The sequence below is a fragment of the Acipenser ruthenus genome, chromosome 17 (assembly GCF_902713425.1).
Source record: "Acipenser ruthenus chromosome 17, fAciRut3.2 maternal haplotype, whole genome shotgun sequence".
NCBI classification, from domain to species: domain Eukaryota; kingdom Metazoa; phylum Chordata; class Actinopteri; order Acipenseriformes; family Acipenseridae; genus Acipenser; species Acipenser ruthenus.
Window position 1 is genome coordinate 23987507 of NC_081205.1, and position 16233 is coordinate 24003739.

General features: G+C 35.1%; 1 protein-coding gene across 2 annotated transcripts; it reads right to left on the reverse strand.

Annotated features, from left to right (window-relative positions):
- Window positions 1-1088: 1088 nt before the first annotated feature.
- Window positions 1089-15215, reverse strand: LOC117423147 (retinal rod rhodopsin-sensitive cGMP 3',5'-cyclic phosphodiesterase subunit delta). 2 transcript variants are annotated; one of them, XR_009307586.1, is made up of 6 exons: window positions 14965-15215; window positions 6166-6254; window positions 5125-5250; window positions 4519-4634; window positions 2768-2873; window positions 1089-2129 (listed from the first exon to the last, which is right to left on the reverse strand). XR_009307586.1 is itself a non-coding variant. In XM_058990186.1 (5 exons), exons 1-5 carry the CDS (start codon window positions 15012-15014, stop codon window positions 2048-2050), a joined length of 453 nt encoding a protein of 150 aa, XP_058846169.1. In that variant the 5' UTR covers window positions 15015-15215; the 3' UTR covers window positions 1089-2047. The 2 variants fall into 2 exon arrangements, 1 of the variants encoding a protein (XP_058846169.1); XM_058990186.1 differs by lacking the exon at window positions 4519-4634.
- Between the last annotated feature and the right edge of the window lie 1018 nt (window positions 15216-16233).

Genomic DNA, 16233 nt, shown 5'->3' on the forward strand with positions numbered 1-16233 from the left:
TACATAAAGTATGTAAATTTAGGAGTTTGGAACGTCCAACCCTTTTGACTATTCTGGGAAAGTCTGTTTCCTATAAATGGGCATTATTATTATTAGTGTTTGGAAAATAAGGCCCAACTAAGCGCATAGTAACAGATACAGAATTTACAATCAGCTCTTATTAGCATGGTTCAATATACCGAATATGCAGTGGCAGATTAGATTGTCCAGTTTGGTATAAATACCTGAATTGCTGTTTCTTTGTTAATGGAATATGTTTTAAGATTAATTACATTCTTTAAAAGTAGCAGATTCTGCTTGATCAAATAATTTAGCTAACAGTGTACTATTTTCAATAGCACTACGCACGTTTAAAAAAAATGTAGTTATCTAAAGTAAACAGGTAATCAATACAAAAAATGGAGGGCCATATTAGTAAATACAAAACATTCCACACACAATGGTCAGCAAATAACTCACTACACTGTGGTAAGCACAACCCAAGTGATGGATTCTGTAAGGAAACTGTAGTGCAGAACTACCTGTTTATCCCCACGAGGGCAGCTGCATCCCTTGCAACTTGAGAAAATCCTTGCATTCAATCAGACCAGATTTCATGTGCTTTTAACTACTGTTCCATCCTTTTTTTGTATTACTTAATGTTATACAACCAATTGATTTGTTGAATGGGGTTCAAGAGGTTCCTAAACACACCTTATTTCTTATTTACCAGTTAAGCATTTACAAAAAAATGAACCTGCTTGGATAAGCCACTGATATAACAGCAATTGGATTACCACCATCCTAGTTCCTTCCCTAAAACACACAACCCCACAAAGTGGTGCAATATAAAACTACACACCTTCATAAATTGTGGTCTGACACTCACGGACACAAACTTGTGCTGCATGTACAGTATAGTGTTGGCAGACTGTATGCCAACTAGACACAGCTAGTTGAGTCCCTTTTTTAACATGAAACACATTTCCAGGGAATACAAATAGTGTTTTGGTTGCTGGAAATGTGTTTTAAATAATAATGACAGTAACACACACACACACACACACACACAAAAAACCCCACTATAATCTCATTGTTTTAAAACACCGTTTTAAGAAATCAAATAACTTTTATTCTGTTTACATTGCTATGCATACAGATGGAAACCCAATTTGCCAATGTCAAGACATGTACAAACTTCACTATATTTGAATATCTTTAGTTTAAATGCAAGCAACCCATTTTTTTTCCTTAATGAATTCAACATTTCAGTCAAATTGAACTGTAAGTCAGTTCTATGGATGCGCCACAGTTTTAGGATCCTTTCTTTTTTAAATAAGTCTGTGTCATTGAGCTTCTTAACAGGGCATTTTCACCCAAGTTACAGATAACCATGTCTAATTTAAATACATGTAATAATTAAAATCACTTATTAAATAGCACCTTAAATGCATTGGGAAATATGCATTCAGGTACCTCAATTAAAAAAGAAACACATTTTCTCAATCTATGAAAAGCAAACCCATTACAAATAAAAAGCAATGTCAATATAAATAGTTCGGGGGGGGGGGGGGGGGGCACTTCACTGTATTTAGTGTCCATGAATTCATTAAAATAATTAATTACATTCAGTAATAAACTATTTTACAGTTTAGTTACAACTGAGGAATGTATCACATCTTACAGAATAAAATAGCAACTGGAAGCACAAAAAAAAAAAAAAATTCTTCTGAATATTAGCACACATACAAAAGCAGTGTACATTGCAAGCCAGAATTCAAAAGCTGCAGAAAAATGGCGAAAAATAGTACAAATAACAAAATAATTTACAAGGTTGATCACAATGAGCATAGCTGCCCATATATACAAAAGTCTTGAGCCGATGACCATCTTTGTTTTTAATATGCTCATTTGGTTCTTGTATGATCTTTCTTTAAAGAAATTCTAATGTGCCGGGTCAGTCCACTCTAAGCTGGATAGCTGGTCACATGAGCACAGGAAAGTCTTGCAGATGAGACAGGTCTTCAAAAAAAAGAAATAAATGTTGGTTTCCATGAAAACCATCTGGTCAAACGTAGAAAAGTCGAACCCTGGAAGTGCTTACGAGAAGGTCATCGTCGAAGAACTTGGTCTCTATGATAACATTTCCACTATAGGGATGAGAATAAAAACAAACATATTGATCAAAATATACTGAGCATCAAAAGAAACGTATTACTTATATTTGAGCATCAAAAGAAACTTTACTCTCTTGACAGATGTGGCATTTTGTTTTTTTTTCTGAGATTTTCTTTATTGCTTTTATTCAAGCTTGCAATTCAACAGCTGAAATCACTCCATATCCAGTGTCCAATCAACTGTCTCACTAATTAGGTGATTAAGTGCATATGCTTCAGTCATAGTCACTCAAGCGTGTCATGGGCAAGAATGAATGATCAAGTGATTAAAAAGAAACCAAAAACATTTTGTCAATGTCCATCATTTATATAACTTTTTTTTTTTTTTTAATAAATGTGTTATAATAGTGATACATTTCTTTTGATGCTCGGTATAGCAAGCACACATGGAACCTTTCAATCAATCATTCATCAATATATTATAATTCAACATGAACACAAGTTTAAACAAATGCATTCAATACAAAAATAATTATACAAGTAAAAAAGCTGGCATGGAACCCTCAATAACTGCTTTTTAAAACTCTTAAAAAAAGGTTGGAGAATCTGGTAGCTTATTCCAATCACTGTTTAGGTCTCTAAACTTTTAAACATAAAGTAAGAAGTCTTACGTTAAAACATTTGCTGGCATCATTTGCGATTCAGGTGCTGCTTCTATCAAAGACTGCCATGTGTTTGTGGAATTAGGAATCACGAAGCCAAATTCAAAGAACCACTCTGCAAAACACAAGATATTCATCTGAAAGTAATTCCGAACGTTTGTTAAACTTTTCATGACATCAAGTCGTACCATGAATCCTCCCATCACCTAGTTACAAATGCAGTTCTTATATTAAAATAATTAATTGTAAACAGCAAGCTGCTAAAAGTGAGTTCTTACATCCAATTAGGGACTTGTCTTATTTCAAACCACATGATCTTTATGCAGCCAGTAGAAAGATACCATGAACCTTTCCTAACAGGAAAGTTTCCTAGACTTGGCGAGAAGCCTCATTCTAATCTGACTGAAGGTTTGCAAACCCTCCTGGGCTCAGCCCAAGGAGAACTCTGATTGGCTAGTTGGATTTATCCCTACAGCAAGCTGTTTTTTAAACTACAACTCGGTTGTATAGAACTGTACAAATGTGCTGTTGCATATCAATTGCAATAATGTAACACAAGTCTTTAATGGTAAATAAAGCTGATTGTACAGAGCTATGCTTTTTTTGAAGATGGATGTCTACAATAATACTGTTTAAGGGAGCTTTTGTTTTGCAGAATTGGGAAGAAACAAATACCAATGCAATGAAATAGCTACCAAAATACTCATGCTTGCTCTGGTTTGTCTTGACAGGAAAGCAATAGTTGCTTGCAGATATACAAACTTTTTCCTCTCCAAAAAAAGAGGAAAACGTCTCAAGATTAATTTTGCCAGGAATGCACATTAAGTGTCTCCTGTCAGGAATACGATATCAACTTTTCAAGATGGCAGCTGGCAAGCAGAGAGGTACCACAAGCCTTTCTTGAAGATGTCATGGTACTTTTCTGTCAGCTACTGGCCAAATTTACAGGCAAAAGACAGAAAGTCTTCCATGGAGAAATGTTGATGGTTTTATAAATATTTAAGTCAGTTCCTTTATAACACGATGTTGAAAATAAAATTTTAAAAGAAGAAACAAATATTTGCAAAATTGATATGAATACAACAAAAACAAAGGCAATCTCCTATTTTAATTTCCATTGTGCACCCTGAACTAGAATACAGGTTGAATATGTTTCAGCCAGGGTATATTTTAAGCATGGTCTTGCATTCAACAAAACTCTCCCTCCCAGGATTTAATTCTGTTTCCTAATATAACAATAACAAAAAGGGTCTATGCTGGGTATTCATAAAGACATTTCTTTAGCAGAAACCTCTTTTGGAAAAAGAAACAAAATCTAGGAGGCAAATGCACTTCAGTCAATAATTCCGTTGCTGCATCTTCACAGAAAAGACCTTCTAAAATCCAGGAGTCAAATCTTCAGTGAAAGCAAATGAAATCATTTTAGCTGTACTGTCAATTTCAGTCATATAATATACAAACTCAAACTTGCTGGCTGGCACATGATGGAATGAATTGTGGCCTATTACATAATGATGATATAGTGGAACAAACTCCCGAGTGAGTGAAGCTTTTACTTCAGCAGCAAAATCATTCATCTCTTCTGGGCACAGCCTTGCAACTCCAGCAATATTTATAAGACTCGGTGAACCTGTGGTGAAAATACTAGCAAGCTGATTCTATTTAGTAAAACATTTGTCTATTGTCCAGTACATATATTGTAATGTTCACATACTGTGCAAAATGTGTTTGATAACAATAAAAAAAAAAGTTTAGCACACCATTATTGGAGGGCTAATAAGTGGAGGCAATCTGTACAGTATGCATTTCATTCGTGCAATGTAAATGAATGCAATGCTTTTTTCATGTAAAAAGCAAGGAGTGATGCTCTGTAAATCTGTAAAAAAGAAAAAAATATTGTGTTTCAACAAATTAACTAGTACGTAATTTAGGAAGACATCCTTTACTCTCCCCCCCAACCAACCCCAATATATATATATATATATATATATATATATATATATATATATATATATATATATATATATATATATATATATTCTTTAAATCAATGTAACTGGGGTTACTTTGCCCAATTTTCATTTACACTTATTTTACATGACAATTCTATGAACACTCCTAAGAAAGTAATATTTCATGAAAAATATGACTCTAAAATAGGATTAGCATATTTCACCTACATTTGAGGAAGGATACTCTTCGGTAACAACTGATGGCTACTAGAAAGAAATGCCTTAAGTGAAGACATGCATATATACCATGCCAGTCTGATCTAATAACAATGGAAAAAGACCTTTGCTATACAAGCTGAACAACAATAAAAAATATGTGCATCAAAAAAAAAACACACATATATATATATGTACCTTCTAGGCACTGTCCTTTGAAAAAAACCTTCTGTTCAAGTCTGAATTTTTCCATTTGTTCTGTTGAAGAGAAATTTAACTCTCTAGAAACTGCTTTGCACTTCAGGATCTTTTTAGGAACCCGAGCTGAAAAGAATAAACACATTGTTTAGCAGAAATGACCAAGGCTGATATACAATCCAAATGCAAGTGTTTTACCACAACCTTTTAATACCACACTTAAACGACATCCAGTCCAAATGGCTCAATATCCCTCTTGTTAATGTCACTGTCCGCTTATCACAAGATTGAAATGTCCTGGCCAGAGCACAACGGCAGCCAATGGAAACAAGCTTCTGATAATATCGCTTGGTTATTTTGAACAATGACCTTTTATAAATCTCAGTTACTGTACTTGGTTGTTCCTCATCATTTGGCATAAAATGGACAGAACAGAGGATTCCAGATAATAACCCCTATATCACAATCACAATGTTGATATCAATCATGCAACAGCTTTCCATCCCACTTACTACTGGGAGGATAAAACACATAGGACTGGAGATCTGTCAAGCAAACAAGTTGCTGTTTAAAAGTTATTGTACAGAAGTGAAATGTCCCGACATGCAAACACAATACAGAAGGAAGAAGCAGGGAAATATGTTTGACTGAATCCTTCCCTTAGATGGATTAAGAATAACACTCTTTATTTACAGTTAAATATTTAACCTGAAAAAGCAATGTTTAAAAACCATGTTAACATATCACTGAATGACAACTCCTTTCACCGATCATGTTACTTAGAGAACAGTTAACAATATATAATATTTATGAAACTATGCAAGACTTGAAATCTGAACATTAGTATTATTGATTACGGAGTATCAAATCGGAGTACCCATCTATGATTTCTTATGCAATTATGAAATACATTTGTTACACTCTAATGCAATGCAAAATGTAACCGTTATTTTCATGGGTGTAGCATCCAATGTTAATTATTAGGCAACCCTAGTCAGCACATGCCAGTACACTAGCGCTGGCTTGAAGTTAGAAGATTACCTTCGTGTTCTACCCCTGGAACTGAAAGATCTTCTGTTCCCTGCCAGAGAACTTTCCCCGTCTCTGCATCTCTCAAATTCATCCAGTTTCTGTGGGGGTTCAGTCAAGGTCATTCACAAACAGGTAAAGCAGCAAACAGGTCACAGCATCAATGTCAACTCACACCATTATAACAAGAGCATTGATTAAGCATCATTTCATTTGTGGTGCATCTGTCTACATGGTGGACACAATAACTTCCATATTTCACAAAACTTCTACTTTTAGCATAGACTCCAAGCCTCCTATAAACTTTAGGATTGCATTTGGATATAATTGGATAACTGGCTATTAGATATAAATGTACCCTTTATTATATTTGTATCCTATTGTTCACTCAACTGTGCATTTACATATTATGTAAATAAGAGGATATGTGTGCACTGTAAGCATGACAAATTCAACCATGAACCTCTGTGCAATTTCTTGCAAATAGCAGCCACAATGTCTAAATATGTGCCAACTGCCAACAGTGTAAGTACATAGGATCTAAAGTAACCCAAGTTTTGCGTCTTAAAAATCGTAGGCATAGAACAGAAGTTACATATGTACCAAACCTCACTTGATTTCAAATAGAGGATCAAGTATTTGTAGTGATGGATAGTTTACAATTTTGAACGGGCGGAAAATACAAAAACAACACCATAAAACTGGGACCATCACATTCAGAGCTTCCGAACAGTTCGACAGTATGTACTTAATGTAATATCTCATGAGAAAAGTTTGTAAATTACATTTGTCTGGTTGGAGAATGCCAAATGTTCCTCTGGTGCATGCGTGGGGAAAATTCTAGATTGTATATTGAATTCAAATCTTCCAATGTCTGATGGAGGCATAAATCCTACATTTCCTTTATTATCAAGGGCTAACTTAGCCTAAAAATCTTGCAAAGATAGAGAAATAATCAAATTTAAAAGCCCAAATGGTTTGGTGCTTTACAGCCTCATTACAATACTGATAAAGGATTAACCTTTTCCATTTGTTGTACAGAGTACAGATGCTTGTTGAGGCTCATGAAACAAAAGTTTCTGACAATCCCCGGTACTCGCTGTCTCTGGCACCTGATAATACTTCACTCCACCATCTGTGTCGCTCACAATGTGCACAATTCATATTCTCACTAGAATTTACAAGTCTCAGTGTCAGCAACAGCCTTGAGTTCCAAACTGACATTTTCAAATCAGTTAAAAGTAAACAGAATATTACACTTAAATACATTTCAAAAGGAACATCTTCCTTTGTGTGCTGGATGGGATAAGCTTCAACAATTGTAATAACCCCCCATGCATTAGTCTACTAAATAAAGAAATAAACAAATACAGATAACAGTGCACATAAATGACAGCCGATTAATCGGATTAAGCTCTCTACAGAAATCAGGTGAGGGTTATTGGTGTGGATTGGGCTAATTTACCATTCAACGTGAAACAAATAGAGAACAGCAACCCACACAAATCCAAGCAGCTGTTTTCTTCATTTGTTTAATTTGGAATTGTAAATTAGCCCAATCACCAATGACCCTCACCTGATTTCTGTGGAAAGCACAACCCAAATTGGTTTGTGCAGCTCTTCCAATTATTTATTATTATTATTATTATTATTATTATTATTATTATTATTATTATTATTATTATTATTATTTCTTAGCCGACGCCTTTATCCAGGGCGACTTACAATTGTTTCAAGATAATTAACATACGAAACATGCTAAGCTCACTAAAAAAGTCAGCTCAGAAGTGAGATCTATTTAATAAAAAAAAAACCAACAACTTAAATATGGGAAACTCTTCAGCTACTGTAGAAGAGCATATATAGAAATATCCTTATGAACATGTATGGTCTAATATATATATATTTTTGCCCCATTTATCCTTCCCAGCATGCAATTAGCATGCATGTCTGATAAGTGATGGATGGTCTATAAATCCACTTCTCACCAAATCACAAACTTCCGTCAAGCCGAGAAAACATCTAAATTCTAAATGGAAACATAAAATCAATGTCTACAGCTTTTTCACAAAGTGCTGCCTTCAGCTAAAAATAAAACAATTGAGCAGAGTAAACCACGCTTCTCTGTGCAATATATTATTCTGCTAGTTTTAAATTACATTTGAAATTAAGACAACACTGAAAGTAGATTTTAGACGATCTCTCAAACAGCACATTGCTATTATCAGACAATTCAACTTATTTTTATAATAATAATAAAAAAAGTATTTAGCTAATTAATACCCCCCCCCCCCAAGATCAATAGCCAAGCAAATAAGAAAATAAATATATGCCGCAGTTCCTTGGCTGTACTTGGCTTTAATTTATGCAATCAACTATGCACTGTTATTTATTTAAAATCAGTAACTACAAAGACACATAGGTATAGACCAAGATGGTTTTAGTGTAACAGGTAAAACAGAAGGCACTGATCAATGTAGACTTTTCAATAAATTAAAAATCAGTGAAAATTATTAAAGTGCAAGTATAGGATTATAAGGAAGCAACTATAGAGCACTAATACCAGTCAAATAATGGTCATTTTGCAAACTAAACTGCTGTACCAAGTTTTTTTTTTTTTTTTATCTATTATTAATGGAGAGCTGTGCAGCATGAACATATGTTTCTATTGGGGGGTCTGGGGTCCGACTTCCTTTTATTGACTTTTTAAAGTGGATTCACAGGAAACATATTATTGATTATCTGAAGTCATATACACAGCCCCCATTATTAGGTCAGCATGTATCATGCGATGAAGGCACCATGAAACTACAGGGAAATTGACTTCCAACTCAGAACTGGATCAGTTACCATTAATGTAACAGTAATTACATCTCGGGTGTCACTTTGCACACTGGAACAAGCTGTGAATATCAGGACTACCCTCCCTTAATAACAGGAAGAGTCTATGACAAGAACAATGCCATTTCATATAATACTACACTTGTGTCATCATCATGTGCACCTACAGTAGATAACAATATATTTGTTGTTGTCCAAGACTAATCTATTAAACATTAAGCTCAAAATCACTATGAAATATCCAACAATCTGTCACGTATTTAACTTCAAATGTACAGTATTTCTTTTTTTTTTTTTTTTTTTAATTTGTATATCTATTAAATCAGGCAGTGTCTGCCTAATGATCTTTTATAGGGTTCTCTGCATTTCTTCCTTCCCTGTGTCTAATTAATTGCAGCCTCTCTGCTGCCTTTGCAAAAGGGGGTCAAAGCAGGTCTAACCACCCCTTCACCATCTCATAAAAGCACAACGAAATAGAATTGTGTAGAAGTCATTTTACTTCCTAAAACCATTGACCACTAAGAAACGTTTAGTAAATTGTTCATGTAATCAATCTAAATAAGTGGTATTTTGCAAAGCTTTAAATGGTCACTGTAGGATTCATAATAAAACAAAGAACTAATAAAAAATGTAAGGATATGCATAAAACATTTTACAACATCTCCCGGTACACTTGTGGACAAGTGAATACAGTTTTAATTACTGCTATGCTTCATACTATGACATCATTTACACAAGGATATTCACGGACTCATTAATGCAGTGTTAATTCTTCATCATGACAGATGTCTGCAGGATCCCACCTAGTATGAGCTCCATGGTGGAAGTCAGCAGGACTTCACCACTGGAAATAAGGCCCCTGCTAAACGTCACAGATACAAACACACAATGCTAATTAGTCCTTTGGGTATTGTCGGTTTCATAACAGAAGATTAGGTCTACTCGCTTCATTCTTTCAGTGAAAAACCTCTTCATGTTTTCAGTTCAAACACTGTAGTACTGTCCATTCCCTTTTCAACAAAGTACAGTAGATACCATTTTAATGACTGTGGTTTCCTTAAAATAGCACAGTGTAGTTCTAATTGAAAGTGATGAATACGAACAGCATGGAAACTCACCTTCCTTTTCTTTTCATTTGATGGTTTCATAGGAGATGTAAAGCTGGCAATGGGCAATGGTTAGTGACTGGGGTGTTAGTAGGAATACTAAAATGAAGTGAGGGATTTCAGTACTATGTATGTTCTTTTTATTTATCAGCGTCTGGATGTCATTAAGAATACTTCCCTAACAGCCTTTCTTGCCTACTGTTGCACAGCCTACAGTACATTAATACAAAATAGCAATATTCTGTCTATTCAAGCACATTGAATATGAAACACTATATACTATACACTCTATACTATAATTAGTGTTCATATAAAACTTGTGTGGTTTTAGAAGTACAAGGCTGTTTCTGAAAAAAATGTCGTTATCTTTTTGCAATAGCATAAAAGGACTGGTTTTCCATTGTGGGTAAATTGCTTAACTCATGCATTTGCTAAGTGGGCAATTTGCTTAAATGTTGCCCATGGTGGAAAATATAGGCCAGTCCTTCCTGACCTCTGAGAGCCTTACTGGAATTCCCATTATGATTCCTCTAAGCTACAGCAGTGCAATATATTTGTGCAGAGTACAGTACCCAGTAAATTCAAGTTTTCTGCTCAAGTGCTTTTGCCAATAAAGCTGGAATGGTAAGCAAAACTTTTGACTTTCCATTTTACAGACTAGCAGTATACATTTTATTTAATTAACAGTTAACAGAACTGAGATCTTGCAAACGTATCCTTGTAAAACAATGCTACCCAAGTAGGAAAACAACAAATTAACTTTGTGGAAACATTAAGTGAATGACTGAAGAGTGTACAGTACATTTAAACTAGAGGTCGGCATGGGTAGAAAATCCAGAACCGGGTACCCGCCGTGAAATACCAAGATACCCGATTCTTTTTTGGGTAATGATTAAAAAAAAAAAAAAACCACATATATTACATTTTAAGTGCAGGACACATATTTAAACAAATATAGTACACATATATTTAGTCTCTTTGGATGTGTAGACTTGTGTATCCTTTCTAAGTACTGGAAACAGAAATAATATTAAGTCTCAGTTTGAATACTGTTATTAACGTTAAATGCACTGCATGCTGCGATTCTTTGTGACATCTATTACGCTGTTGTTGTTGTTTTAAAACATGGCATCCAGCAAAGGAGCCTTGTGTGGAATTTCTTTACCCAAGGAAATATTTCAGTCAAAGGAGGAAGCACAAATATTTTTTATTTAACCCAAAACAAAATGGGTAAACACTTAAGTGTGCGAGTAATGTTTTTCTCATGCCGATTTAATTTTGGAGTGCTTTTTCTTTTAATCTAGTTCATTAACACAGCTCACAATAAATAAAGGCTCCTTATTTGATCTTTTTCGGGAAGAAACTATATTTCCGCAATCACTGTAGATAAAGCATTCCATATTCAGAGTCGTAGCCAGCCATGAAAAATCACAGAGGCGCTTATGTATAGTAAGTTACAGTGTCTATCGGGGGCAAGCCCCCAAACCCCTACCTAAAAATGACGTAATATTCACAATTAAACTATTGCGAGAATTGTTAATTTGCATAAACTGGGTCCGCTAAACTACAGTTTACAAGCCACATCCACTAGCGATTTAGCATTGGAATAACATGGGTTCTCTAAACTGTGGGCTACCGTAATGTATCTTTCCTTATTATTAGGCTGACATCTACTTCTAATTGTTATTATTGAGGTGTATTTGCTGCTGTTATTGTTTCTGTAAAACCTTGATATCATGTCACTTAAGAAAAGGCTTAATACAAAGCTTGTTTTATTAATGTTGTCTTTAAATTCTCAAATTAATAAATCAAATCGGGGTGGTAAAAAGAAACCCGGGTCGGGTAATTTAAAACCCGATTGGTACCCGGGTTTTCGGGTAAATGTGCCGACCTCCAATTTAAACAATATGTGAAAATTCACATTGTTAACCTGATCATCAATATACACCAACTTAAAAGCAGAGTTTGGGATTCATTCAATTTTTAAATGAGCTTCAAAGAACAAAACATTTTTTTACATGCTTGAGGTACTACATACACAGGGATTACTGTAGGTTATAAAATAATACAAAAGCTGCCTAAAAGGGGGAGTCTCTCAAACAAATGCTTCACTGTAAAACACAAGGCAATACATGGGCTACCTAGCACAGGGGTCCCCCAACCCCATGAAATTTGGTATCCTGACCGACAACCTCCACACATTGCATCCAGAGAATTTTTTTGTTTTCGGTACAAACATCCACGTACAATAGAGCATGTAGTAAGTGTTACATTCAAAATAACCCCATTGTTTTGACAGGATGGTCAATTGGGTGACATTTCATATTTTTAAAGGGTGGTGCAGAATGTGTGTAGTAACTAAGATCACATTTACACTGCAACCCACTGTGCTGTAAATTTAAATAAAGAACTCTTAAAATTGGCAGATAACTACACGCATAATACAGGCATGTGAAAGAAACTCCGCTCAAAACAGCAAAGCTATTAAACAGTAAGTATGACCTATATCCATTCCCTTTGTTTTATGTTTCCACACAAACGCAATGCTTTCTTTTTTTTACTTTTTAAGTTTTCCTAGGATTGTCTAGTAGTGCTGACAATTAGGCTAAACCCTAAAAGCCCCAAAAACCAAAAATGTTACTTTTTCCAACAAGGTTGGTCTTCTCATCATAGCCACTGTGCAAATTTGATTTTGGCCAGAAAAAAAAGCCAATACTACAGATCTAAAAATAAAATATAAACACACACATTATAAAGTCACATCCACTCTGTGATGTGTTAATAACCTTTATGAAAAAAGGGGTCCTACACTATTAATCTGAACAGCTCTCTACATACTGATAGACCAATTCAATAAACCGATACAGAATACATTTGTTTGGTTTCATGTTTCTCAATCTTTGGAAACACCGTTTCCACAAGCAACAGGATTTGAAATCAAGTGTAATTTAAATCAACAACTAGTTTGCCATGACTTACAGCACATGTATATTACAGGAAGTACAAACACAAAGTCTGGGTTTCCACAATAACCTACTATTCAGGTTTGATTTAAGGATGAAAGGTAAATGACAGTGTAACAATACTATTTCTTCAAAGAAATACATTTTCTTCGTCTGGCAACCAGTGTCGCAAGACACCAGAAAGTCCCAGTCATTCTTATTGACAAAGTAATTACATTATGTCACGAAAGCACTATTTCACCAAATATGTACATTTTATGTAATCATTATTGTATCAAACCGAACCTCTTACAGTAATATCCGGTATTAAAAAGCACCCTGGGACTCCTCTCACCAGGCCGTTACAGCCTCAAGGCTGCAAATCCCTGTCCTTGCAAATCAAGGATTTAAGAATTACCAAGCTGGAAACTGCAGCCTTGGCTTCCACGTCTTCCTAAGGAAGGTCACATACATAATCAGCCACTAAAGCCAAGAATAAGCAACTTATGGTTCATCTGATCGTACAATCACTAATTAAAAAAGTTAATAATAATAATAATAATAATAATAATAATAATAATAATAATAATTAAGCACATTAGACAATGCAGCTGTAGCCCCCAGACATCGCTATTTAAAGAAATTACTCACAGTACAGTGTACTATGTAAACTGAATACATGTCAACGTTAATCAGCAGTATTGCATGGAATAGCGCTGATGAACAGAATGCCAGACTTAGCTAAGCAATCAGCAAAATATAAAATACTGTAACGCATGTTACAATATCAAAACACAAAACCACATCAGTTATTGAACATCATGTACAAACATTTTCCTTAATATTTAGTTGTAGCACGCATTGTGTGCTATTTCGTGTAGCTTAAATTACCCACTACGCGACTGTATACTGTATTTTAGTTGATTGGAGATTTGATGCAAAACGTGTTCCTATACACTGACAGCCAACATGAAACTTGACTCTTCTTGTCAACTTGGAAAGTAAACTAGTAATTTGGAAAGCATTCACTTTTTTGACCCTGAAGAATCAAAATTTACTGAAACCGACAAGCACCGTTAATTACACACCGATTGATCAAGAGTCAGTTTTCAGTGCTACAGGTAAATGGAGTTTTTTTTTTAAACTGCACACCATAAAGCGTTCAACACCAGTAGCTACTCTCTGTGGTGCATGCCCTAGTTTTAATTTGAGTCATGGGAAACCCAGACTCTCAGTACTCCACTTACAGACGTAATGCAAAGAATATATTTTTTTAATACAGATTTTAAATTAATTTAAACAAACAGCCATAAAACACTTTAGAAATCAATATACAAACTTTCTATTGCGATTAAACTACAATGGATTATTTACACACAAAATACACATTGCACCGAACGTGGTGTGTATGTACACCGTGCCAAATAGTTCATCAAAATAATAAACTATGGAGAAGCTAACTGCAGCATTGCATTAATAATTTAACTGTGGCGTGAATAGCAGGCCCGTTCTTATCCAACCACGGTTTATACACACAAGCCCTTAACTGCATTACAAATTAAAATGCAGCAAGCTGATGCATCTTTGAATTCTGTTCTACGGGCAATTGTAAATGTCTTTGCAGGATATAACTACTGATTGTACACCTTGCGAGAAGACTTGTTGTCACCAATCGTATTTGGACTGGTACACGAACTGTCAGTGTCAACTGTAGAAAGAAAGCACCAAAGATACACATTCTAAAAAATCAAAATGCAGCATTATGCAAAACACAGCGGAAAAGCAAAACAAATGCATTGAAATTCTAAGTAAACAGTTGCACCCTAACACTAGTGAAAACGATCTACAACAACCACTGATTGCTAGTGACAGACTTCAGACCACCACAAGTAGCCAGTCGGACCATACATAGTAAAGGATACAATTTAAACCCCTGTAGAATCTCCTTTGCTCTGTCTTCGACTGAAGACATTGTACCTGAAATCTTCAGTTTCCTTTAATTAAAAAAATACAATTTGTTACAAAATTAACTCCCCTTTATCAACGATTGAAAACAAAATAAAACGCTATAACAGGTAAAATAAAAAGCCAATATTAGCAGCGGTTTTAATCTCAACTGCAGCACTCCGATCCCTTAATCAACCTACCCTAAATAGAAAGCTCAAGATTGACAGCTCATTCATCCGAACAGAATGCAAAAAGGAGAAAGATGATACAAACTAGCCAATCAGCGAGAAGAGGCGGGGTCACTGGGCGGGCGTTTGGTTGAGTAGAGAAGCGTCACCGATGGCAACCCCCAGCAACGTGACGTCACTTAGAGACGGGTGTACGGCAACATGAGGGAGACAAAACTTATGTCTGGCACAAGTGTTTTTGTTGCCTATAAAGTAGGCTTCGTTTCTTTACAGAAAAAATAGTTACACAGACCTTAGTCTATTATCAGTCAGATAGTTTGCCAATAATCAAAGTTTACCCGAAAAATGTGATTATCCTTGAGGATGAATTTGAGTTTCAGCAAAGTAAAATATATGTCGTGGTTTTAGAAGTGTTTGTTCCTAAATATAACCCTTGCTTGGGTGTTCTTAGAATATATTTAGTTTAAACAAAATTTATGATCAACCAATGTTGGATGTGAAATTTATACCAGAATCTCATTTGCTGGGTGTGATCTTTATGTGAAGACATCTAGTGCCAGAATGCACACGAACGGAGAAGCCCTTTTTTGAAAATACCAGCTCGTTTGACAAGTTTTTTTGAATTTCAATAAACAGCTGGTACAATTATCCCCTTGCACAACACACATTCTATAACCAAATGCAAATCCAGTTAGAAGATACATTTGGGGTGAAGTGTTTGTAATATCAGCAACCTGATGCTGTGGTCATACAGCAAAATCCCAGAAATCATGCAATATCCTTGATTCGCCATTCAGTAAATTGTGTGGAGCAGCCACTTAACAATCGGCCAATTAGATCACATAAAAGCCTTTTACTCATGTTTTTTTTTTTTAAAAAAAGACCTAATAATAATTTCACAAACCTTTTTCAACGTGGTTGCATTTCCATAGGACTACTTAAACAGCTTCTGTGGTATGAATGGGGTCTGCATGTCATTCATCGTATAGAAAAAGGCAATAATGAATAATGAATTGTGTATAATTCACAACTTACTGGTGCCAATTATCAACAAAT